The sequence below is a fragment of the Pelodiscus sinensis genome, chromosome 11 (assembly GCF_052426305.1).
Source record: "Pelodiscus sinensis isolate ZL-2025 chromosome 11, ASM5242630v1, whole genome shotgun sequence".
Classification (NCBI taxonomy): Eukaryota; Metazoa; Chordata; order Testudines; family Trionychidae; genus Pelodiscus; species Pelodiscus sinensis.
In genome coordinates, this window is record NC_143062.1 from 33,338,018 (window position 1) to 33,363,729 (window position 25,712).

A 25,712-nucleotide genomic window follows, 5' to 3' on the forward strand; every position below is an offset into this window, starting at 1 on the left:
TATCCTGTCTTGTTGAAATCCGTGGTGGGCCTTTACTGTGAGCCCGTAGGGTACATCTACACAGCAGCATTATTTCAGAATAACGCGTTATTCCGAAATAACATAGTGCATGTCTACACTATAAGCCTTTATTTCAAAATAATGTCATGCTGGAGGACTTCTTATTCCGACTCCTGTAACTCTCATTTCATGAGGAGTAAGGGAAGTGGAAGGAAGAGTGTATTTCCTTCAATTTCCTGCTGTGTAGACAGGACCAAAAGCTAAATTAAGCTGTTTCGATTTAAGCTATGCAATTGATGTAGCTGAAGTTGCAAAGCTTATTCCAACTTTAGCCCTGCTGTGAAGACCTACCCTTAATGGGCAACTTTTTAAATAGAACTGGCCTTTGCTGATTACAAACTCAGTAGGGCAGCATGTTGAAATCCTGTTGGGGTTTGTGTGATCCTGTACTTGTAGATTTAGTACAGACACTGCAACTTCCTCCAACTGCGAGGCCTTTTGGGAGCTAAACACTAGCACAGGAAGTGTCATTTCTTGAGCAAACAGCAGTTTGTGACTTTCGACAACAATGGAGCAAGAGCTGCTGATCGGGTGAGCTCAAGAAATGTGAATTAATTTTTGGGAGGAAAGACACAAACATTCTGCAGTGGGAATAATAATGGAATCATACAGTCAGTGCATGTGATTTCAATACAGTAATGCAGAGAGAGGATGGCTGCTGATTAAGAGAGCTATGAAATGAGTTTTTAAAAATCCAAATAGAAGTAAAAATTGGGGGAGAATTTGTAACAATGTCTCAGTTGGGCTTTAAAAGTTAATTGCAATGTTTATAAAATGAAACAATTTCCTTTTGGTTTATGCTATTGCTAAGTCAGAGGGAGATTTTCACCCAACACTGAGAAGTTCTAATGAATATCAGTATTCTGGATGTTGCCTTTTCTGTTACATAATTCATCCTATGCTATATACATGACTCTCAGTTACAGTGTGTTTCCATCATAAACTCTTAGTTTTTGCTGCTCAGGATAAATAAAATCATTTCTAAGTGAGGCCTGATGGAAACTTTTTCTAAGCTTAAGGGAAAATACAGTGTTTTCAGCTAAAGTAAATAGCCATATTTCCAGAAAATATCTTCCCTGGTTTGATGTTACTACAGTGTTTATTATAGACTGACGTAGCATTTTTCCTTCAAAAGCATAATGTGAACACTTCTAATTATTTTGGCACAACGCTGCTTGAAACTAGACAACAGAGTACCTTTTAATCCTTCTTAAAGTAGGGCTATGTTTGTTCCCCTTCCATCTTTTTAATGGTGTTTGGGATGTTAGCTAGGATGTTTAACTTCCAGTAGTAGTAGTAGTAGTAACAGGAGGTGTATATTTATTCTTTGAAGCACAGTGGAACAGTTCTTCACTTATTTAAAGCTACTAATCTCCAATTCTATGTTGATTTACACCAGTTGATAATATAGGCTAACATTGCAAGTGTTAACCTTGATTATGATGTACTTTTTGGAGGGTCTGTTTTCATTACAGGTTAAATTGTGTGTCAGTTCTTTTCCAGGTAATTGAAATTAAATTTCAGTTAACTAATTTTCCCAATTAGCTTAAACTCGCCCCTTCCCTACAGCCCTCTGCATTACATCCTTCTGCCTGTGATGTGATGAGAAGCTATTTTTGCCGTGTTTCTCGTTCAGCTGGGAGCAGGAAGTACCAGAAATGCTAAGAAAATTCCTGCATGGCATTTTCAGAGATTTGGATAAACATTCTAAGATTCACACATCATTCGTTTAAAAACACACAGTTCTATCTAACGCCGCTGGCTTCTGGGCTGTGACTCAGAGACGAAACGGATATAAGTAAGATAAAAATTTGGCCTGCTAGGTCTGTTAGTCATAGCAATGGTATTACCTTTACAGCCCAATTTGGAATCTTCCTCCTTTTATTTTTAACCTTATTTGGATTTCCTTTTTAAAATCAGAAGTCTGGCATGATTCTGAAGACATACCAAGAGCAAATTATCTAATGTCTATTAAAAAAAAACCTCAGATATGATCAAATCAGTATTTTTATGGTATTTTAAGATGTGTTATTTCCCTGGGTGTTAGATTGTTAGAGAAATGCTTAATAAATGAAGTAAAGAAGAATTATTAAGGCTAAGCTATTCATGATAACATTACAGATTTTGGTTTACAAGGTGTCTGTAATGTTCCACTTCAAGCATGAAGCAAAATTTCTCTGTAATTTATAGCATAGATTCAAATATATGTTTAATGCAGTGTATTATTCTTGCATCATTAAATACAAACAGTAAAGGGAAAAATAGATGATTAGTGATAAAGGTTTCTATTCCCTTGGAATCAAAATTTAAAAATATCAGCTCATCAGTGGTAGAGTGGGCAGTTCACATTAAAACAGGAAATCTGAAAAGCTCAGTATATTTGAAAGGTTGCGTTAGGGTACCCTGCCCTTCTCTGTACATTTTGCCTTTTGAATTGTAGCTCAATACAGTTTGAAGGTTCTTGGCTGAAGTATAGCCAAACCAAAACTTTGGATATTTGAAACAATGAAAAATTCATGACCTACCTCTATATTTTGTGTCTCATCCAGATTTGAAATTCTAGACTGATGGCACTAAAGTCATTTATTTATCATCTGATCGGATACAGTTTCAAACACTGGCACTGCAAATGTCCACCTTGTGCCCCTAAGTCCTGTCCTAGAGGAACAACCTCTAGGTATATGGAAATTGTTCATTCTTCATTACCATTCAGGCACCTTCGCTAGTGAGCACATTGATTGTGATGACTTTGTGATGTGGACACCTAACCTCCTTGGAACTGCACTGAGACACCAAAATCATCTTTACTAAACACCAGTCATCATCCATCAAATTGACGTCTGTCACTTGAGTTCTAGATTGAATTGCTGGGGAAATGCCCATAGCTCATTAAAATCCTCCTTTGCTATCCATGTCCCCATCACTCATTTTTCATCCATCAAATGCTAGCAGCTTGTTTTGACCTGGTCTTCACATACAACATTCACAACATCCTCCTATCCCTCATTCTCTGTTTTAGAAAACTTTCCTAATTCAACTATGCAAAGCGGAGACTTAGATAGTTGTCCTCTAGTGCTACAAAAGATTCAGCCCAAGAGAGCACCAGGACACCAAAGAAAATATCAGAGAACCATTTTTATTTAGGAATCATGTTCTCATATCTGCACAACATACAGGGAGGAGGGGCTTAAGCCCCACAAATAGGGTGGAAATCTGTCTCTTTTTGTATCTGGACAAAGCAGACCAATTATAAAGGGGCTAAAATGCAGGTTGAAGACCTGATTGCCACACGTATTTTTCATTCATGTTAGGGTAGACTTTTGGCCACAGTATAGTCTCTATACCACTTTGCCAGGGCAAGGAGAGTGTAAAAGTGATCTATGAGGCAACTGGGGATTACAATGGAATGGGGACTGTCTGGTTTGTGCTGTCAGTGTAGAGTCATCTTTGTCATTGTGTCCTACTGCCCAACTGCATGGGGAGCATGCCAGGGATAGGTAGGTGTAAGGTGAAAAGTGTACTCTAGCCATACGCTCATTGTACAGCATCTTGTTCAACCAGATAAATGAGTATGGAAATTCCATTGATTAAGGGCCTGAAAATAGAACTAGCATCTGATGACTGGTAACAGGAGAAAAAGATTTCAGCATGAGGCAGGAACTTGCAATGGGAGCTGTAGTTAAACATTCAAAGGAGGTGACACTGGTGTTTTTTCTTATGTTAAGAAAAAAAATCCTCTGTTTTCATGACCATTTCAGCCCACCACTACTCTAAGTCACTGAGGTATTTGCAAAAGTGGTGCAAACACACATTCACATTGGCTTAAAAATGCTATTGACTCTTCATAATCAAAGAACTCCTTGCCACAGAATGTAGTGAAGACTAGGACTTTAACAGGGTTCAAAAAAGGGCTAGATAGATTCATGGAGGTTAGGTCCATCAATGGCTATTAGCCAGGATGGGTAGAAATGGTGTCCATAGTCTCTGTTTTTCTGGAGGTAGGTGACAGGAGGGATCACGTGAGGATTACCTGTTATGTTCTCTCCCTTTGGGGCATCTGGTATTGGCCACTGTCGACAGACAGGAAGCTGGGCTGGATGGACCATTGGTCTGACCCAGTATGGCTATTCTTATGTTCTTACAGGGAATTTTAATTTGCCCCATTCTCATAGCCCAAAGCTACACCCTACAAGCACAGCACAGGCAATGGCAGGATGAGTTTCTCCTAAATTGCCTCAACCGTAGTTCTGGTGGGGCCATTGCTCAGGGCGAGAGGGTAATAATTACCACTAATCCTATGTCAGAATGAATCATTATCTCTTTCTCCTAGCGGTGGGCTTGTTTAATTATATTCTTTGTTTGCATTGTTCCAAGCAGAAATGAAAGCCATGTGAATTATGGAAGTGAACGTCTCCTTTCTCCCTCTGTCGCCCAAGGTATGGACAATGGTACTTGTAAATCAGCAGTTGTCTGTCTGAGATAAGATCTAAACTACTGAGTGGGTTGTTTTCAAGCAAGATTGGCCAGGAGCTAAACAACCCACAATCCTTAGTTTTGTTTTTTAGACTATCTAAAATATGAGGAAGAAAAAATAAAAGGCCATTGTCCCACTCTGCTGATTTCAATAAAAAAAAAACCCCACACAAGGCTTCACATAACTGACTTATTAATACCTGTAACAATTAAAATAGACCATGTTTTGATTTTTGTGTTTGTCTTGGGAAGCCTTCTTCATGACACCAGGTATTTCAGAAAAGAATAATCCAAGTGCACGCTACATGAAGACACTAGCATGGTGCAAATACTTAGGGCTTTGAGTCTTCCCTGAATGATAAATGCTGTGTACCTGAAGGAAGATTTGAGGTTCTCCTCTGAGAAGCATAAAGCATGTGACTGTACATGCTTTTCTTTTCCTCGGGCACAATGATTTTCACAATAGCAGCTCACACTGACATTCCCCCTCTAAAAAGTCCCTTGGCCTTTACCGTGCATGAACTGCACTTTCAAAGAAGGTGGAGTCATATTCAAATATTTACCCATTCTTTGGCAACATGAAAATCAGTTTTGCAACAGCAACACACAGATCCACTTATGCTAACAACAGAAACAACAGAGCTAGCTATACTATCTGTGTGACCATGGTCAAACAACTCAAAATAGGGTAGGAGTCTTCACTGTACAGCAGAGGATGCAAGACAGAGACCACTGTCACATAAGCAGCACATCAGGTAAGTGAGACAAGCAAAAATTTATGTGCACCATTCTCTTATTTTGGTTATTTATTCAGGGCCAAATTCTGCACTGAATTACACACTGCAGAACTCCAGTGACTGCAGGAAGGTTTTATGGGGGTATAATCAGTTTAAATGTGGCCCTTAGTTGTCTTACCTTAGTTTGGGAGTAAATTGAATGCTTCTGAAAGGAGCAATAGCACCAGACTGAGGCAGTCATGTTACAAGGAAGATGTCTGAAACTACAGTTTTGCCAGTGTACCTATGTTCTTATCCTGCAGTATTCCTTCTAGTCTGGCCCTGAAAATTATCTTGATCAGACGCTGCTCAACTGTGCATAGTGTGGTGATTTTGTGATGGTCTTACAAATGTGGATGAGGGCAGGTAAACACCACTCTGTTCGCTTTTACTAATGACATGGAGGCATAAAGGAGTTAAGGGGTTTTCCCCAGGGCACCTGGAAAAATACCATGTTACAAAAAATGAAATCTGGATGTTCACAGTTATGTTCCTTAAAGACAAAATGGCCTTTTCTTTTCTAGTATTGTGGCTAACCATGTAGCTTAAAGCTGACCAATAGTAAAGGGTTAACAAAACCAGTAATATGCCTGGCATGTGCGCAGATACTGTACAAACTAAATGCTTCCTATAAATGTTAGAATATACAGCACATTACCTGCATATTAATGAGAAAAATATTGCCATGTATTTCTGACCTGCAGTAACACTAAAGCTCCCATTAGAGGAGGAAGAGGCCCATGGCATTCTGTGTTGCTCATTGCCACTCCCTCCTGAGCTCGAAGAACAAACTTCTTGTACTCCGAAACTTGGCAGAGATGTTTCTGAAACAATTTAACAGTGATTGTTTTTTATTCTCTTCGCACTTTTCTCTGAGTCAATTTACTGAATGCAATGAACCAGTTTGTTTGCTACTAAAATAGGTTAGTTTATCAATTGCCTTTATACACTCTCTGGATTGTTAAGCACTTTTGGCTGGACAGATCTGCCAGAGTGGATTCCTAAGAAAGATCATTGCCTTTCTCCCATGGCTACTAGAAAGAGAGATTAGATAGCTAAACAACTCCAGCAGTGCCTCTTGCTTCATTTTGCTTGACCCAATTCACTGCTTTGAGATTCCCACACTTGAGTCGTCGATACTGCCAGAATGGACATTCATACCTGTGGCTACTATCTAACACTTCATAGACTGACTGGAAGGGAATACTTGAAGTATATGGATATGGTCCAGAAAGGGGAGATCTTATAATTAAAAGTCCAAACCTATTTTTACAATATGTCTCATCGCTATTAACCTAAAATTCAGGAGTTTTGAGACTGCCCGTAAACCCACATCTTCTTCATCATCATCATAATACAGTACCACAGCTATCTGCATATATGTCATTGCTTAGACAATTCACATTGGTATCACAGTTCATGGAATCCATGGTTGGGATTTAATTCTGGAATGGCAGCTGATTCAGAGATGGACTGTTTTGTGGAAATACGTGATTCTTGGTGAGCCACAAGTACCAAAGTAATAGGACAAACTGAATGGGAAAGTGCTGTATATTGATTTTCAAATATCACGCCATGGTTGTGAAGAGATCACTTCCTATCCAGGTCTAATCAATACAGTATATTTCTTAGAATTCTGCTGAAAGTTTCCCTTCATTGCTTCCTGTCTTTTCTTCTCTTGATGTTTGTTAATGGTCGTTTCCTTAAAAAGCACTTTCATGAACTAGTGCATATGCTTTTAGATCCCTACCAGAATTCATTTCTCTTAAACTCATGTGTTGCAGATGCCTCTGCTCCTCACTCCTTGCCCCATGAAGGACCCTCTTTACCCCCCATGGAGCTGATGGACAGGGCCCCTGAAGATGAAGTGGAAGAGGCAGGAGATCGTGGTTGGTACAATCTCCCACATGTACATTAGGGTTTTTGTCCAGGGCAATGTGTCTCTTTTGAATAACCACCTGTTGCAGATAGTGTTAGTGTAATAAAAAAACAGGCTTTTAGTGTGCTAGGCCCTAAAGAGATATACAGTAAAAAAGGCTCATAAAAGACACAGGAGGATAAGATGACCGTGAAGCCAGGAAATAAACTGGATGGTGGCAATGCAAGTTACTAAATGCAAGTAACTCTTTTTGCTGTTATTTCTCTGTAGGAAACAAAGGTTTATCTCCCCCGGCTAATGAGCGTTTCCACGGAGAGCACAATGATTCCATTCCACCTCACGCAGACTTGAAGTAGGTTGCTTGGCTATTGATTGCTGTTCTGAGTTTGGATCTGATACTAATACCATTGAAGTCTATGGGAGCGTATCCCCTTAAAAACCTTTGACTAGTGGCTAGTAGAATTGCCCTTTGCCTGTCTTTTCCTACAGCCTAAAGTACATTGCTTTAAAATGGCAGCATTAGGAAGAGAAGCCTCTTCTAAACCAGAACGAGGCATTTTCACCTCACCTTGGAAAAGAAAATGAAAAAGAGCATAGAGGAAAAAGCTGACACTGAACCAGCATCCTGGATCCAAACCTTGCATCAGAGTAACAGCTCAAACTCTCTGTGCTCACTGAATTCAAATACTGACTCTGAACATTTGAGAATTTGGCTCTGAGACAGATCAGCTCTGAATTTTTTTACAGCCCCAGTGCTCAGGAGTTTTTGGATGGAGGGATTTGATACAAACCTTTACTGAAGATATTTGGTTTGCGGCGTACTTTTAAAATAAAGATCATATTTGCCATCAGAAATATCAACATAAAGAACATAAGAACATAAAAACGGCCATACTGGGTCAGACCAAAGGTCCATCTAACCCAGTATCCTGTCTGCCGACAGTGGCCAGCACCAGGTGCCCCAGAGAGGGTGGACTAAAGACAATGATCAAGCGATTTGTCTTCTGCCATCCTTCTCCAGCCTCTGACAAACAGAGACCAGGGACACCATTTCTATCCCCTGGCTAATAGCCTTTTATGGACCTAACCTCCATGAAATTATCTAGCTTCTCTTTAAACTCTGTTATAGTCCTAGCCTTCACAGCCTCCTCTGGCAAGGAGTTCCACAGGTTGACTACATGCTGTGTGAAGAAGAACTTTCTTTTATTAGTTTTAAACCTGCTACCCATTAATTTCATTTGGTGTCCTCTACTTCTTCCATTATGGGAACTAATAAATAACTTTTCTTTATCTGCTCTCTTCACACCACTCATGATTTTATATACCTCTGTCATATCCCCCCTCAGTCTCCTCTTTTCTAAACTGAGAAGTCCCAGTCGCTTTAACCTCTCTTCATATGGGACCCGTTCCAAACCTCTAATCATTTTCGTTGCCCTTTTCTGAACCCATTCCAAGGCCAAAATATCTTTTTTGAGGTGAGGAAACCACATCTGTACACAGTATTCAAGATGTGGGCGTACCATAGTTTTATACAGGGGCAGTAAGATATTCTGTGTCTTATTTTCTATCCCTTTCTTAATACTTCCTAGCATCCTATTTGCCTTTTTGACCACCGCTGCACAATGTGTGGAAGTTTTCAGAGAGCTATCCACGATAACTCCAAGATCTCTTTCCTGATTTGTCATAGCCAAATTAGCCCCCATCATACTGTACGTATAGTTGGGGTTATTTTTCCCGATGTGCATTACTTTACACTTATCCACATTAAATTTCAGTTGCCATTTTGTTGCCCAATCACTCAGTTTGGTGAGATCTTTTTGGAGTCCCTCACAGTCTGCTTCTGTCTTGACTATCCTAAACAGTTTGGTATCATCCATAAACTTTTCCACCTCACTGCTTACCCCTTTCTCCAGATCATTTATGAATAAGTTGAAAAGGATTGGTCCCAGGACTGACCCTTGGGGTACACCACTAGTTATCCCTCTCCATTCTGAAAATTTACCATTTATTCCTACCCTTTGTTTCCTGTCTTTTAACCAGTTCTCAATCCAAGAAAGGACCGTCCCTCTTATCCCATGGCCATGTAATTTACACAAGAGCTTTTGGTGAGGGACCTTGTCAAAGGCTTTCTGAAAATCTAAGTATACTATATCTACTGGATCCCCCTTGTCTGCATGTTTGTTAACCCCTTCAAAGAACTCTAATAAATTAGTAAGACATGATTTCTCTTTACAGAAACCATGCTGACTTTTGTCCAACAAATTATGTTCTTCTACATGCCTCACAATTTTATTCTTTACTATTGTTTCGACTAATTTGTCAGGTACTGAAGTTAGACTTACTGGTCTGTAATTGCCAGGATCGCCTCTAGAGCCCTTTTAAAATATTGGTGTCACGTTGGCTGCCTTCCAGTCATTAGGTACGGAAGCCGATTTAAAGGATAGGATACAAACCACAGATAATAGCTCAGCAATTTCCCATTTGAGTTCTTTTAGAACCCTTGGATGAATGCCATCCGATCTCGGAGATTTGTTAACATTAAGTTTTTCTATTTGTTCCAAAACCTCCTCTAATGACACTTCAATCCGGGACAGTTCCTCAGATTCATCACCCACAAAGGACGGTGCAGATTTGGGAATCTCCCTAACGTCGTCAGCTGTGAAGACTGAAGCAAAGAAATCATTTAGTTAATCCACAATGGCTTTATTGTCCTTGATTGCTCCTTTTATATCTCGATCGTCTAGGGGACCCACAGGTTTTTTAACAGGCTTCCTGCTTCTAATGTACTTAAAAAACATGTTGTTATTTCTTTTTGAGTTTTTGGCTAGCTGTTCCTCAAAATCTTTTTTTGCTTTTCTTATTACATTTTTACACTTGATTTGACAGTGTTTATATTCCTTTCTATTTATCGCACTAGGATTGGACTTCCATTTCTTAAAAGATGCCTTTTTGTCCCTCACTGCTTCTTTTACATGGTGGTTAAGCCACGGTGACTCTTTTTTAGGTCTCTTGCTATGTTTTTTAATTTGGGGTATACATTTAAGTTGGGCCTCCATTATGGTGTCTTTAAAAAGTTTCCATGAAGCTTGCAGAGATTTGGCTCTAGTCATTGTGCCTTTTAATTTCCATTTAACTAACCTCCTCATTTTTGTGTAATTCCCCTTTTTGAAATTAAATGCCAGAGTGCTAGACTGCTGAGGTGTTTTTCCCACCACAGGAATGTTAAATGTTATTATATTATGGTCACTATTCCCAAGCGGTCCTGTAACAGTTATCTCCTGGACCTGATCCTGCACTCCACTCAGGACTAAATCGAGAATTTCCTCTCCCCTTGTGGGTTCCTGTACCAGCTGCTCCAAGAAGCAGTCATTTAAGCCATTGAGAAATTTTATCTCTGCTTCTCTTCCTGAGGTGACATGTATCCAGTCAATATGGGGATAATTAAAATCCCCCATTATTATAGAGTTCTTTATTTTGGTAGCCTCTCTAATCTCCCTCAGCATTTCAATGTCAGTATCGCTGTCCTGGTCAGGTGGTCAGTAATATATCCCTACTGCTAATTTCTTATTATTGGAGCATGGAACTGCTATCCATAGTGATTCTATTGAACATGTTGATTCATTAAATATTTTTATTTCATTTGATTCTACATTATCTTTCACATACAGTGCCACTCTGCCACCCACCCGGCCTGCTCTATCCTTCCAATATATTTTATATCCCGGTATGATTGTGTCCCACAGATTTTCCTCATTCCACCAGGTTTCAGTGATGCCTATTATGCCAATCTCCTCCTTTAATACGAGGTACTCTAGTTCACCTATCTTATTAGTCAGACTCCTAGCATTTGTGTAGAAGCACTTTTAAAATTTGCCACTGCTTATTTGTCTGCCCTTCCCTGATGCATTGGATTCCTTTATATGCGGTTGTTTGTCTGCTCTGGCCCATGGTTTGTCCTCTCCCCTTTTCTCTTTCTGACTACAGCTTAGAGAATCTCTATCAATGGATTCTCCTCTAAGAGAATTCTCCATCTGATTTATGTGCATCTCCGCACCAATCGGCTTTCCCCCATCTCTTAGTTTAAAAACTGCTCTATGGCCTTTTTAATGTTTAGTGCCAGCAGTCTGGTTCCACCCTGGTTTAGGTGGATCCCATCCTTCCTGTATAGGCTCCCCCTCTCCCAAAAGTGTCCCCAGTTCCTAATAAAGCCAAACCCCTCTTCCCTACACCATCGTCTCATCCATGCATTGAGACGCTGAAGCTCTGCCTGCCTACCTGGCCCTGTGCTTGGAACTGGAAGCATTTCCGAGAATGCCACCATAGAAGTCCTGGATTTCAGTCTTTTTCCTACCAACCTAAATTTGGCCTCCAGGACATCTCTCCTACCCTTCCCTACGTCATTGGTACCTACATGTACCACGACCACCGGCTCCTCCCCAGTGGATGTCAAATTAGTCCAGACTTCACAAACAACTGTAATCTACAGTGATGGCAGGGGTGTTAACAGACTTACCAGGCCCGTGGGCAATGTCTGGGGTGGGGAGGACAGCTCAGTACTCCTAGAAGGGGTAGTGCCGTGGGCAGAAGGGGCTGGGCTTGGAACAGCCAGATCTCAGCACCACTGGAAGCACGCTACGCTGCCCTCTCCATTCCCTAGCCAGTTCTTAGTGCTGCCTGGAACATTCCGTGTGTCACTCCAACAGCAATTCAAGGAGGCCAGGGCTCCGGCTGCTGCTGCAGGCCATGGGCCCGTTTGAATCGCCAGGCCCTGGGGCAACTACCCCTTTGGCGGGCCTGAACGATGGCCACGATTTTCAAAAGTAACTGGTGAATTAGAGCACCCCAAACTTAGGGTGCTCAATAAGATATTTTGAGCAGCTTAATTTTTCAGAGGGGCTCGGCACCCTCAGAAATCAAACATTTTTGAATACATCTTGAGCAGGGCACTGAAAGGCGGAACATGCCCTATTGCATTCCACTTAAGAAAATGGTGGCTGATGGGTTTACATTTTCAATCTCAAGACATGAAGTGAATTGTCCAGTTTGGACCCAAACATTTCTTTTTCTTTCCTTTTCCAGCATTCTGTCTATATCTGAGCACATAGCCAGAGAAGCCTTGGTACAATACACAGCCCATAAGTGCTGCTACAGAATTGCCCCTGCAAAGCGTATGGTGATCCAGAACTTGACTCCGCTCAACACATTCAGAGTGAGTATATGTAGTATTGCAAAGAGCTGACCAAATTTAGAATATCATGGCTGGTTTAGCGAATAGGTCTGTGCTTTCAGACATAAGTAACAGTGGGCAAAATATTCTCAACTAAATCTGAAATGGTCAAAAATTTTACTTTTTTCATGTTATCATATTAAAAATGGTTCCATTTCATAATCCCTCCTCCCTCTCCCTTAGCCATTTGCAGGTAAGATAGGCCTGTTACATTTTTCTTTGCTCCAAAATGTGGTCCTTTCTCTGGTCATACTATGGAGACTCTGGGCATGTATGCGCATCTGCGTGTGTATGTGTGTGTGTGTGAGAGAGAGAGAGAGAGAGAATTTGAAGTATATCCCATAGCAGATAATTTTTCCCTACATTTAAAATTGTTCAGAGAAGTTCTTGATATCATAGACTCTGCCATTGTGGACTGAGAAGTGTGAGTTTTACCCACTGTATTGTGGTTAGGCATCAGCCAGAACAAGACAAAGCCCAATATAGGTTGAATCTCTCTGGTCCGGCAACATCTGTGGTCTGGCATGATTTTAGATAACTGGATGTTCATTTGCCTGGGTGTGGCCAAGTTTCCTACCATCCCATGAAGTTTGTTTACAGCCCCCAGTCCTGGTTCTCAGTGTTCTGTGCTGTTATTTAGCTCTAATTTACCCCAAATGTCTTCTAAGAGCCCAGTAAGCAGTAGAAGTGTTGGTGATGCTGCTGACAATACTGATCTCCCATAGTGCAGTAAATTCTCTGGTTTGGCACCGGTCAAGACTTAAGAGGGCTGTACTTGAGAGGTTTAATCTGTACTGAGATGACTAGGGCTGCTGATGGGTAGGTAAAAGTAGCAGCGCTCTGGGGCCCAGCAATTTAATTGTTGCCTTTAAGTCATTTCCAGAGCCCTGGGCAGTGTGAGCCAGGAAGCACTGAAGGACTGTCTGGAGGAATCTAACCTCTAGTCTCTCCCCTTCTCCCCAGGACCCTGTCCCCACTGGTGGGCCCAGAGCTGTGGCCCCCCACCTTGCCCAGGGACTGTCAGCAGCCATGGAAGTGACTTATGCTAGTGCAGTGACTCCCAATGTGCATCTTCCCCAAATTTCAAACTCTTCACTTTTAGTATTGTAGCACAGCTCTACCCCACCTGCCCTTTTGCTAGCATGTCTTTGTGATGTCAACACTGCTTATGCCTCAGCCAGATACGGCACTCTCCATGCTATTACCCCGCAATACAATCATTTATCATTTCCCCTATTTTATTGCTCTGTCTAGCTCTTGCTCTTAAAATCAGGACAGCTTTTACTACCCTAACACAGGACTCAATTCTGCTCCCCAGTAGAGGTTGTGCCATTAGTTGTAATGGGCGCAGAATTAAGCCCAAGATTGCATCGTCCCCTAGCTGAAAATGAGAAGCAGCTTTACATTGAAAGGTGACTGCTGTTTGGTCTTAATTACCAGTATCGTCTGCAAACCTTCACTGAAGCCAGAGAAACATTCCCGATCAGCGAGCCTTATGATGGTAAGCAAATCAGCCCTCTTACCTAGCAGAGAGTGAACAATATCGAATGCACTGTGGCAGGGAGTGACTCTGAGTGGACTGATGGACTTAACGCATGACCACGTGCTCTTTGACTGCTCGCAGACCAGCAGAACCGCAATGGGCAATATTTTGAAAAATGGTGACTGATTCGGAATGCCACAAATTTGGAATCCAAATTGAGATCTCCAAGGGCCTGATTTGATAATGAAGCCTTTCACCTGTTCAGGAGGTTAGTTCAAATCCAGCCCACTTTGGTGGCGACTGAAAGGTTTAACAATTGTAATTTATATTTCAAACTTTCTTTGCCTGTCACCTTTTGTGACATTTGTTTACTCTTTGGATTGTGGACAGTGAAACAACCTGAGACTTTTGGATAGGTGCTCTTGCAGTAGCTCACTGGCAGTCCCATTCTGGCATTGTAGTCTAATCCCCACCTTCATCCTGTTCTCCCTGATTTAAAAACCATTCGAAAATATTTATCCTCATGTAATGGTTTATAAGAGACAAGGAAAGGGGTAGGCAATGGGGAAGGAAGAACAGATAAACATGCCAGTGGTAAGATAGGCGAAGGAAAAGTACAGAAGGGAGAAAAAGTGGGCAAGAGAGAGAGGTAAGAGAAGAAATGAAGGGAGACAAGAGTGGAAAAAAGCGAGTTGGAGAAAAATGAAGGAAAATTGGAAGTGGAAAGTGAATATTTGAAGGGTGCTAGCTAAGTGAAAGCTAACTTCCAGGCAGTCCATTGTATGTGGTTATCAACATTTTTCATTTTTCTAATCTGGTTTGCCTCTGTGCCTGGTCCAAAGACAAGTATATAACCAGGTGTATTTACATTGACTTCAGTGTGTTATGGATCAGGCCCTGGGGTCATAAACACAAGCTAAATTTAAGCTGGGGCAATAGATTCATTTAAATCCTCTCTCATCATCTCCTGCAATTGTCTTTTATAATTCAAAAAAGAAAAGTCCAGTTCAGGAAACAGCATGTTCCTATGTTTCAGTTTCCACGAACAGATGCAGATTTGCTCACAGAAGTTGCTCACAGGCATCATAGTTCCTGATATACAATTAACTTCCTCAGTAGTTCAAGGAGTTTATTTTGACCTCACAGTAAAATGGATTGTAACATCTTCCTGCCTTTTCAGACAAAAGAGGGGGGGGGCAATCTAAAGAGGGGTTTGGGTGCAGTTTCCAAAGGGAAAGAGAAGAGAAATGAATGTACTAAGGTTATATGACTGCATATGGTTACCCACATTAGATTTATGGGGGTTATTTTCTCATCTAAATAAAACAGATTGGCCTCTGTAAGGTCTGGCTCAGAAGGGGAAAATTCAAGGAGCTCGCCATGAAAGGGCAAGAGACAATTGCAGAAAAAGGATTCCAAACGGGACAAAGCAAGGCACCGCCCCAGCCTTCGAAAACAGGTCACTGGCAGCCACGTGTTTACAGAAAGCACAGCCTCCATGTTCCTTCTGAGCACTGGAGATGTGAGGGCGGGTTCGTGTCTCCTAAGGCACAACTCTTCCTGTGCTTCTCTCTGGGGTGCAGTGACTCTGGGGTATTTTGGGCATGAATCTAGCACAGATTGGCATGGACTAATGTCCTTCCTAGTGGAGGGATTCCATAGTCTTTCTGGAGTTGGTGGCTCTCAGCCCAGTAACCAGGCTATCATCAGAGGAACCATGAGAGCAGTTGGTACTGCTTGCCACTTCTCACCCTTAGGAAGGATCCCTGGGGCTGTAATGGATAAGATTTGACCTGCCACTATTTCAGTGGCATTGGTTTTGTGGCTATACATCTTCCCTCAGCTTCCTCCATTGCTGTCAACCTGGCACCTAACGCACGTGTGAGAGGAGGTGCCTGGTGACGTTTTGGTCCATTCCATATAAACCTGTAATCCTCCAAAATGCACAACTGTCTTTTCTGACTCATCTTTAGTCCTTTGCTCCAGGTGGATTTGTGGACTCTTCTGATGTTGCACCAGCACCTGCCCCCTGGGCACTAGCAGTGGATGCACCACCTCTGTTTATGGATTGTGAAATGCACATTCCAGTGCCTCACACATATTCAGTACAGGTAAAAACCCCACAGCCATCCACACTTGTAAAGGATCATGAATTGTGTGACAGGAGTGTCCCATTTGAAATCAGGCCCCTATTCATTCTGCTGGGTATTGTACATACACAAATTAAGTGCCTGTCCTGTCCCCAAAGAACTGATAAGCTAACAAGGCAAGACCAACAGAAAATGGGAGAAGGGAAATAACATTATCCCATTGTACGGATGGGCAGCTGAGACACAAAAAGAGGTCAAGCAATTTGCCTAAGATCCCACAAGAAATCAGTGGCAGAGCCAAGACTGAGCCCAGGTTCAGTTCCACTTTTGTGCCTTAATACCTATGCTGACAGAAAATATTTCTAACCCTAAGTCCAGCAGCATGTAACTCAGTCTGCTCTTCTTTAAGGGCTGGTGCCTATGCTAATTGAAATCAATGGCAGAACTCCCATTAGTTTAGTTGAGCAGCATCTTGGCCCCAGGGCATACTGGTATCCCAAATACAGAAAGCTTGATTATACTCTGATTTTAAAAGCACTGTGTCACCATATTCCAGTTCTATGGTTTTGGTTATATATCTAGCACTTATGCCTATTCTGACACCGTTATGTTTTATAATAGCTGTTCTGGCTGAGAGGGGACATGACATAGCTTTCAAATACCTAAATGTTATTATAGGGAAGAGGGAGAAAAATTATTCTTCTTAATGTCTGATGATAGGACAAGAAGCAATGGGCTTAAATTGCAGCAAGGGAGGTTTAGGTTGGGCATTAGGAAAAACTTCCTGTCACGGTGGGTAACCACTGGAACAAGTTGCCTAGGGGGGTTGTGGAATCTCCATCACTGGATATTTTTAAGAGCAGATTAGACAGACACCTGTCAGGGATGATCTTAATGATGCTTGGTTCTGTCATGAGTTCAGGGGACTGGCCTTGACTTCTTGAGGTTTCTTTTAGTTCTATGATTCTGTGATTCTGTAATTATATTTATTGCTTCTTCATGGCCTGATTTAGGATAAAAGAAAACCCAGGTTTTTCTGGCAGGTAGCATTGTTTTTGTTGCTTTAAATAATGATAGATTATTTTTAATAGCTTCAGATAAAGGATTAGCTTTTGTTTTTGGCAAGGAGTTGTTTTTACTGCTCCAGATAGTCTGAAGTGTGCATTTCATGTGGGCAGTCTGCCATGCAAAAGGATTTGTATCCACCCAACAAAACAAAGCAAGACTATTTCTGGAGTAAAACAAACGAAACCAGACAGAAAAGCCAACCCAACTGGTTTTGTGTGTGAACTCTGTAAATTAGGCATAAAAATATATGTCCTGCTTCCTGATGTTCCCGCTAACAAGGGGACAGAAGATCTTTGAGCCTGTATTTCAATGTAGGGATGATGGTCATCTTATGCTTTCTGTAATATGATCATTTAATTTCATGATGGAATCCTTGTCTGGGGTGGGTTTTTTGTTTTTTTGTTTTTTTTGCTACTGGGTTTCAAGCAAGACTCCCCTTACCTAAAGAGGTACCTAATACAGAGACGGGGTGAGGTTTAGGTGAGATTTATGACTTTTTGGGGATTAAAAAATAACCACCTATGGACTCAAAAAGCCACAAGCTACAATATTTCTCTTTCAAACAACCACTCTGTGACGTACTGCCCCCTCCCCCCCCTTTTTTTTTGCTTTCAGGATTGTCCTAGTTGTCAAGGCCGTGGTAAAAATCGGTGCCACTCGTGTAATGGATGTGGAAAGGTATGTTATAGTGAAACTATAGAAATTCTCCTTCATGAGTCACTATTTCCTATGCAGTAAAATTCTATAAGGAAGGAGGAAAACACTTCAATTTCTTTTTAAAAAATACCCTGAAAAGTATATAAAAACACTTGGCTCAAAGTTCTCTCTTTCTGAGGTCTTGACAAGCAAATAACATCAAGTCATCTGAGAACAATAGTCTAGTAGGAACTGGTCCCACCTATAGGTCTGTTGGACATTCAATTCACATTCTGTCTTCCAGATTGTTGGAACAGATAAAGTTAGGACTTTAATAAGTATTGACGGACCATATGTCTTGAGCTTTTAAAAAAGGGACAGCTGTTCCCAGTCTTTGACAAATCTCTCACAGAAATGGAAAAGTCAGGAAGGAGATGTAAATAGTTGTGTAACAACTAAAGAATTGAAGGCTATGGAATTGATCCAAAGACTGTTCACATCACTGTGAATCTTTCTTTCAGTGGGAGTTGACCATGGTCCTTTGTTATTTGATAAAAACTTGATCCCAATTTATATTGACAAATGAGCTTGACCTTTCTATGACTCTAAGGGTTTCCATTAATAAAGGAGTGATTTAATCTAACTACAGTGCAACCTGTTTGAAAACTGAAGAAAATGACAGAAATCGGGAGGCTTAACAGAAATGACATCCTAATCAAGTTAGAGCAGATTTGTAACCAGAGCATTTGGGAAGGTTTTAAGACAGACGTTTAACTGCCAAGAGTGGCTTTTTATACTAGTTGCATTGTGTATTGTCTGCCTAGATATAATAAATGGAGGAAACAGAAATGCAAATATCTTAGTTGGTGAATGACTAGAGAGGAGAACAAGATGATATTAGAAGATGCCCTTAAGCCTGTACAGTACTTTGATGCTAAGATTTTGATAGCAGTTAATAAAAAGAAGGGTATGTCTACATTGGCTCCCTAGTTCGAGCTAGGGATGCAAATGTAGCCGACCAAAATTGCTAATGAAGCAGGGATTTAAATATCCCGCGTTTCATTAGTATAATCTTGCCCTGCGTTATTCCGCTCAACAGCTGATTTGAACCAGGAAGTCCGCTCCGGGACGCGTTAGTTCGAATCAAACCCCTTGGTTCGAACTAACGTTACTCCTCATTTTTTGCATTACTAATTCACCCTTCTGTGCACAGAGTGAAATAGGTCCACTGAGGTGTCACTGTTCTGAGTTCCATATACTTGTATGTACTTTTGTTGTTGAGAAAGTGGATCTGACAAAATGAAAAGTGAAATGCTCACATTCTTTTCAGAGCAAAAATATGTTTTTCTTTATTTTTTAAATGTAGAGAAGGTGTACGGCTTGTAGTGGGACTGGCTGGCAAGACGCATCCAATCAGAGTTGTTTGTTTTGCTCAGGTTCAGGAAAGAGACGGTAAGAAACAAGCTAAAACACCAGATGGCAATTAGTATTTCTTTCACGGGTTTAGTTTACCAAATATCTCTTTAGTAGACCATCATTTCCTCCATGCTATTTGAAAATGGATGTAGGTGAAATGATGCCAGATGAATAAGAACAGATCTAATTCAGTGCCCATTGGAGTCAATAGGACTCTTTCCATTTATAACGAACATTGGTACCTTATATTCAAAGCTTACAAAGCACTTTGCAAACATTTACTAAGCCTCACCATACTCTTATGAGGTACTGTGGGCATTATTAACCTTGTTTTATGCTGGAGAGGCTAAGGCCACGTCTCAATTTACTGGAGGATGGATGCTCTGGCGATCAATCTTCCAGGGTTCGATTTAGTGGGTCTAGTAAAGACTCGCTAAATCAAACGGTGAGGGCACCCCTATTGGCACCAGTTCTCCTTGCAGTTATGAGGAATAAGGGAAGTCGATGGGAGTGTTTCTCCTAATAAACACCCCTGTGTGACCATCCCAGAAAAATGATGTAAAGTATGTAGACTCCAGCTATGCAATTCATGTAGCTGGAGTTGCATATCTTGCATTGATTTTCTCCACCTGTGTAGACTTGGCCTTAGACACAGAGAAACAGTGGGCCTGGTCTTTAACCACCTTGAATCATTTAAACTAGTTGAAAACAACTACAAAATGTGTATAAAATGATACTCTACACCTACTTTATGCATGTTGGTATTAATTTATTAGATCATTTTAGCACCCAAAGGACCCAAGTAAGGTCTGAAGACCCACTGTGCCTCTCTCACACTGCACAAATGCAGAGTAAGAGAGGGTACTTGGCATGAAGAGTTTATAGTTTAAATAGACAAGTCAGACAACAATTCTTCCCTCTCCTTGGTGTCTGGTGAAAATACACACATGCTGACTGGCGATGTCTGACTAACGAACCCACTGAAATCAGGCAGCAGACTGCTCCTATCCATTTTTCTGGAAGAAAACGAGAGTGATATAAAGAGTCAGGAATCATGACCTTACTTCATCTAGGGCAGGCATTTGTGTGTGTAAAGAGAGTGCATAAATGTTGTATTTCTCCTGTAGTTGCTCAAATTGTCATGGTTGTGGGTGGAGGAAATGCATCCGGTGCTATGGAAAAGGCCTCTTGCTGTATCATTCTGAACTTACAATCACTTGGTAAGTTGAAATCAATTGAACACAAGTTTCTACAGTTGGGGTATCTACAATTATTGGCCATTCTCAAGCATGCTGCAGTTACTGAGCTATAACGCTGAGCCAGATCCTCAACTGGTGTAAATGAGGATTGATCTGCTGAGGTCACTCCTGTTAAATGCTATGCCATGGCTAGGAGTACTGACTTCAATGGAGCCATGCTGATTGACACCTACCTGCAATGTGGCCCAACATATTAAGGTTTATGGTTCAAATGTGAGATCTTTATGCCTAGTCATAGTGACAGCATTTTCCATGTTGATATGATCCATGATGATATTTTCCATGTTGATCTGGGGGGGAGATAAGAGTATGGCACAAAAGTTGCCCCTCAAGGCCAACTGTGGCTTTTCCACCATAATCTTGTGTGTATCCAAAGGCATGATTTTGGCCCAGGGCTTGTGAAATGTGTTGCACAGTAGGAGGTTGCATTGTATAAAACAAATGATACCAATGCTAACATTTTAAGGGCGAGAAATAGAAACTAATCTCCCCTTCCTCATTTTCCAACAGGAAGAACAGCATTGCTGAATATGTTGTTGACAAGAATTCTGGGTTTCCTATTTATCACCTGCAGGAAGTCACTGGGAAGGAAATATTTAGTGATGAAAATCAAGTGGTAAATAATGACACGATTGTGTTAAAATTATTTTATCTTGGGTCCACTGAAAGTGGAGAGCACACTGTCATGTTTCTGAACTAGCTCTCTATGCACCACGTCATTTTAAAGGGACAAATATATAAAATGAATGGCTGTATATTTTATGCTAAATGTATAATTTCTGTAGGAGGATTTCACTGCACATTAGTAAAAATGTGACAGCAATTTTCCAATGATTGTACAATAGAGTGGTTAACAGCTATCGCCATATCATTATGGGCAACATTTTATAATAAATTGATATATTAGTGATAGCTATCAATCCTTGAGGATGGGCATTATAAGAGAGACAGGATGGAACCAGAGCACTGGATGTGAACTACTTGGAATTTGGGAAAAGTTGGCATCCATAGAGGAACTTTGCAGCTTGGGAGCATTTTTTGTTACAGCACGAGATGGAGAGAGGAATTTCCCAGAAAGGTAATTGGTGCGCCCTTCGACAGCTACAGGGAGATGTCCAGGAGTCAGGATGATGGCTTTGTGCCATCTAAGAATTTCATTATCCTACAATCATCCCGCTGTGCTGACTTAGCTGCAAGTCTGCTCTGTGCTGGGGATGTTGGTGTTGCAGCATAGTTCAGGATCTGGGCAGCTGTATTTAAAATGAGTTTAAAACGGATTTATCCCTTGGAGCTCTCCCATTTTGCCAAGTGCCAGTCAAACACATGCTTAGGAGGGCACAGACATTGTACATGCATCTGCAGTGGGCTAAAATGAAAATATACCCAAGGAACTAAAGTTTTTTTTACCAATTACCCATAAAATGATAATATTGCATTTTGGAGGGTATTTGTGTATGCCCTTCATAATTCTGTCTTTATTTTCACAGGTGTATCCTATAGTGAATTTCCCTGAGCCAGCCATCGATCAGGGTTCAAAATCATGCATTGCGCAACACCAAATGCAGTTTGCCTCCAGTAGTCGTATATTGAGACAGGTGGGTGAGATGCACCAAACAGATGTGAGCTTATTACCCCAATAAAGGGCAACTGGGGGAGAATATTATCTGTGGATGGCTAATCTCCAGCATATGTAATTTGCAGTTGCAAACTGTGAAACAACCCAATAAAAATCACACAAGGTCATCCAGTCAGTGCCCTTTACTCAAGAAGAACTGTGTGTTATCATCACAACAAACAAAAGCCTTCCCAAAAACATCAACATGCAGAATATTCCTCCCAGTTTAAGGAATCTTAACTTAGACTGACAGGACCACATTAAGGGTGCATCTACGCAGCACCCGAAACTCGAAATAAGTTATTTCGAAATAGCTTATTTTGTCATTTGGCGCTGTCTACACAGTACCAAATTCTGAAATAAAACACTATTTTGAGCTATCCCTTACTCTTACTCCCTAACTTCGCTGTGTAGACCAACATTCAACCTGCCTCTCTCCCGTTCTGTTCCTGTAGGCACAGCAGCCTTTTTGCAGCACCTCCCTGCAGTATCTTTGTGAGCCCAAGTTGCTTGTACCTTACGGTCTGGCTTCATCTAGACTTCAGGCTTCTTTCGGAAGAAGCTTTTCCGGAAGAGATCTTCTGAAAAAACTTCTTCTGAAAGAGTGTCCACTCTGCCAAAGTGCATCACAAAAGTGATCTTCTTTTTCAAAAAATAGCATCCACACTGAATGGACACTGTCTCTAATTTAAGGTGTGATTACTATGGATGGAATGGCCACCAGGGCACCTGTGCTTTTTCCTCTTTCCTCTTCTTTCACAAGAACTCCCTCTTCCCTGTCCACACATGCCTTTTTCCGAAAGGGCTCTTTCGGAAAAAGGTTTCTTCCTCATAGAAAGAGGTTTACCAATGTTGGAAAAACCCCTCTGTTCTTTCAATCTTTTTTTTTTCCGAAAGAACGCAATTTCAGTGTGGACGTAAATGTAGTTTTTTTCAGAAAAATGGCCATTTTTATGAAAAAAACCTCTGTAGTGTAGACCTATCCTCTGCCAGAGAGGTTGCATCTTGTCATATGTTTGCCAAATCTCTGTTGCACAATCTCATCTGACTTTCACTGGGAGTAAATCTATAAAAATCAGTGAACATCCACTCATGTAAAATCAATGTAAGTGTATTCAGTCCCCAATATTTTTTTTTATAAAAGAAGATCCAGTAAGTTTGAAAAGCTTGCCTCACAGCCACTTGGGGATGGAGTAATTTAAATGGTATAAGTCTATCCAGTGACATCCACTCTCTTTAAATAACATGGGGCATGTCTACACAGCAGGGCAAAAGTTGAATTAAGCTATGCAACTTGAGCCATGTCAGTTGCACAGCTGAAGTCAAAATAACTTAATTCAGCTTTTGGCGCAGTCTACACAGCAGGAAGTCAAAGGAAGAATACTCTTTCTTTGACTTCCCTTTCTCCTCGTGAAATGAGGTTACGGGAGTTGGAGTAAGAAGTCCTCCAGCTCGCCATTATTTCAAAATAATGGCTTGCTGTGTGGACATGCACTGTATTATTTCAGAATAACGTCAGTAATTCTGAAATAACACTGCTGTGTAGACATATCCATGGTGTGCAACCAAGGTATAAATACATTATGGACAAAGGATACATGGGAAAGGAATTGAAACCATGCCAACAATTCATCATTGCTGTAGGAATTCTGAGATGTGTGAAACACCATGCACAGATAGGTATACCAATGTTTCTCAACCAAGCCATGTATGCACTAGGGCTACATCTACACTACATGCTTCTTGGACAAGAAGCCTTTTGCACAAGAGTTTTTGCACGAAAACTTCATGCGCAAGAGCATGTCCACACCTCAAAACGCATCGCAAAAGCGATGTGCTTTTGCGCAAGAGAGAATCCACACTGCATGGACGCTCTTGCGCAAGAAAGCTCTGATGGCCATTCACAGAATTGTGCAATAGCTGTAGCGCTAAAAGCAGTTATGCCTCAGAAAAGGAGGTTTACCTACACCGGCAAAAGCCCTCTGTTCTGCCATTCAACTGCCCAAGAGCTCATTTGAGGTATGGACGCTCCACAGATGTTTTTGCGCAATAACCATGTAGTGTAGACATAGCCTAGGAGATTATTTCAAATTTACTAAATTTTACTTTTGGGCACCAGATTTTACAAATTTGAACTTCACTTTCCCTCATTACGGGAATCATCAAATTAATCCGAGGCAGGATCCATTAATGCGGACACACTACCACAGACTCAGAGCCCCAGGAAGCACTCTGAGGAGCTGCAGTAGTCGTCCTAATGGCCAATCAGTTCAAATTAGTGGCATAGGAGCATCCACACTAATGTTATTTCATACTTACAAGCTCAGGAATAGCATTATTCCTTATAAAAAGCAGGAATACAGAGTTTGAATTCCATGACCCCTTACTCAAATATTGGAATAAATTGCCAAGGGAGGTGGTGGAATCTCCCCCTCTGGAGATATTTAAGAACAGGTTAGATAGACATCTGTCAGGGATGGTGTAGACGGAGCTTGGTCCTGCCTTGAGGGCGGGGGGCTGGACTCGATGACCTCTTGAGGTCCCTTCCAGTCCTATTATTCTATGATTCTATGATACTCCGGAATAATGGGCTTGGTAGTGTGGACGCACCACTTACAAATTCGATGTTGGGGGAAGGGTTATTTCGGGCTAAGGCCCTAGTGGAGAACAGGCCTCACTGATCCTGGGACTAGCAGTGGGCCAGTCCTGAGATCTATTGGTTTTGGATCCGGCTCCTTAAAACTAATGAGTCAGGTTGTGATCCACTTGCTCAGGATGAGTAGCATTTTACTGTGAAGTGACTCCCAAACTCAGCTTTTAGGGTTATTGTCAGATATAGCCATATATTTCCTTTGTCTTTTCCAGAAACAAACTATCGAGCTGATTCCACTCACCAAGGTGGACTATGACTGGAGAGGAAAAATCTATTCCTTCTATGTCTTTGGAAAGGAAAATAAAGTGTATACAGAGGACTACCCAGGAAAGTGCTGTTGTTCAGTCATGTGATTCACAGATAAGTCCTAAGTTCTGCTAAGAAAGAAACAGCCCATCAGGCAGCAGAGCAGATCTGGAATTATTTATTCTCCTTAACAGATGGAGCAACTCCTTCCTTTCCAGCTTTCACTGGACATCAGATTTAAAGCTCTTCACCCACAGCATTATCACGGACAGTGATGGGTGTGTCTCGGTGCAATTGCAATTTATGCAGGAGATTACAGTGTTTCAATTAAACAGCAGAACACTTCTTTAATGGCTCTGTGTTTATAAAGATGAATGCATTGTGACAATGAAGAGTGAGACAGTGCTAGTATATTGTATGATGGAGATTTGAATTGGAGCTTTTGGTTTTCTTCTCCATAGTTTTGCATTGATACATTTGGCTTGCTAAATGTCTCCTTTAAGTTCCTCTGCGTGAAATGCATAGTCTAAAGGATGGAAATATAAACAGCTTCAGGTAACTTTCTTACAGGGTTTAAAATGAAGGCATGTAATTTTCCAAATACACTATGGCTGTGTCTAGACTGGCCAGTTTTTCTGGAAAATCAGCCGCTTTTCTGGAAAAACTTGCCAGCTGTCTACACTGGCCACTTGAATTTCCGCAAAAGTACTGACTTCCTACTGTAAGAAATCAGTGCTTCTTGCGGAAATACTATTCTGCTCCCATTCAGGCAAAAGTCCCTTTTGAACAAAGCTTTTGCGCAAAAGGGCCAGTGTAGACAGCTCAGATTTG

General features: G+C 41.2%; 1 protein-coding gene across 3 annotated transcripts; it reads left to right on the forward strand.

The window, feature by feature from the left end:
* LOC102455420 (protein SSUH2 homolog) lies at window positions 1-25,712 on the forward strand. Of its 3 annotated transcripts, XM_075938712.2 has the most exons (14): window positions 5-591; window positions 1,536-1,563; window positions 4,438-4,496; window positions 7,094-7,198; window positions 7,459-7,540; window positions 12,268-12,397; window positions 13,856-13,916; window positions 15,885-16,009; window positions 17,672-17,734; window positions 19,059-19,144; window positions 20,236-20,328; window positions 20,878-20,983; window positions 21,855-21,962; window positions 24,848-25,711. In XM_075938712.2, the coding sequence occupies exons 4-14, from the start codon at window positions 7,144-7,146 to the stop codon at window positions 24,986-24,988; spliced, it is 1,050 nt and encodes a 349-aa protein (XP_075794827.2). In that variant the 5' UTR covers window positions 5-591; window positions 1,536-1,563; window positions 4,438-4,496; window positions 7,094-7,143; the 3' UTR covers window positions 24,989-25,711. The 3 variants fall into 3 exon arrangements, with proteins under 3 accessions (XP_006132925.4, XP_075794827.2, XP_025045356.3); XM_006132863.5 differs by lacking the exon at window positions 1,536-1,563 and having other exon boundaries at window positions 1-591; window positions 24,848-25,712; XM_025189571.3 differs by lacking the exons at window positions 5-591; window positions 1,536-1,563; window positions 4,438-4,496 and adding an exon at window positions 4,505-5,288.

Excerpts from the sequence above, each read along its gene's own strand:
- LOC102455420 (XM_006132863.5), top strand. The coding sequence starts at position 569 with ATGGAGCAAGAGCTGCTGATCGG. Across the intron at positions 13,917-15,884 it reads GATCAGCGAGCCTTATGATG|GTGGATTTGTGGACTCTTCT; the intron begins GTAAGCAAATCA and ends CCTTTGCTCCAG. Across the intron at positions 19,145-20,235 it reads TCAGGTTCAGGAAAGAGACG|TTGCTCAAATTGTCATGGTT; the intron begins GTAAGAAACAAG and ends TTTCTCCTGTAG.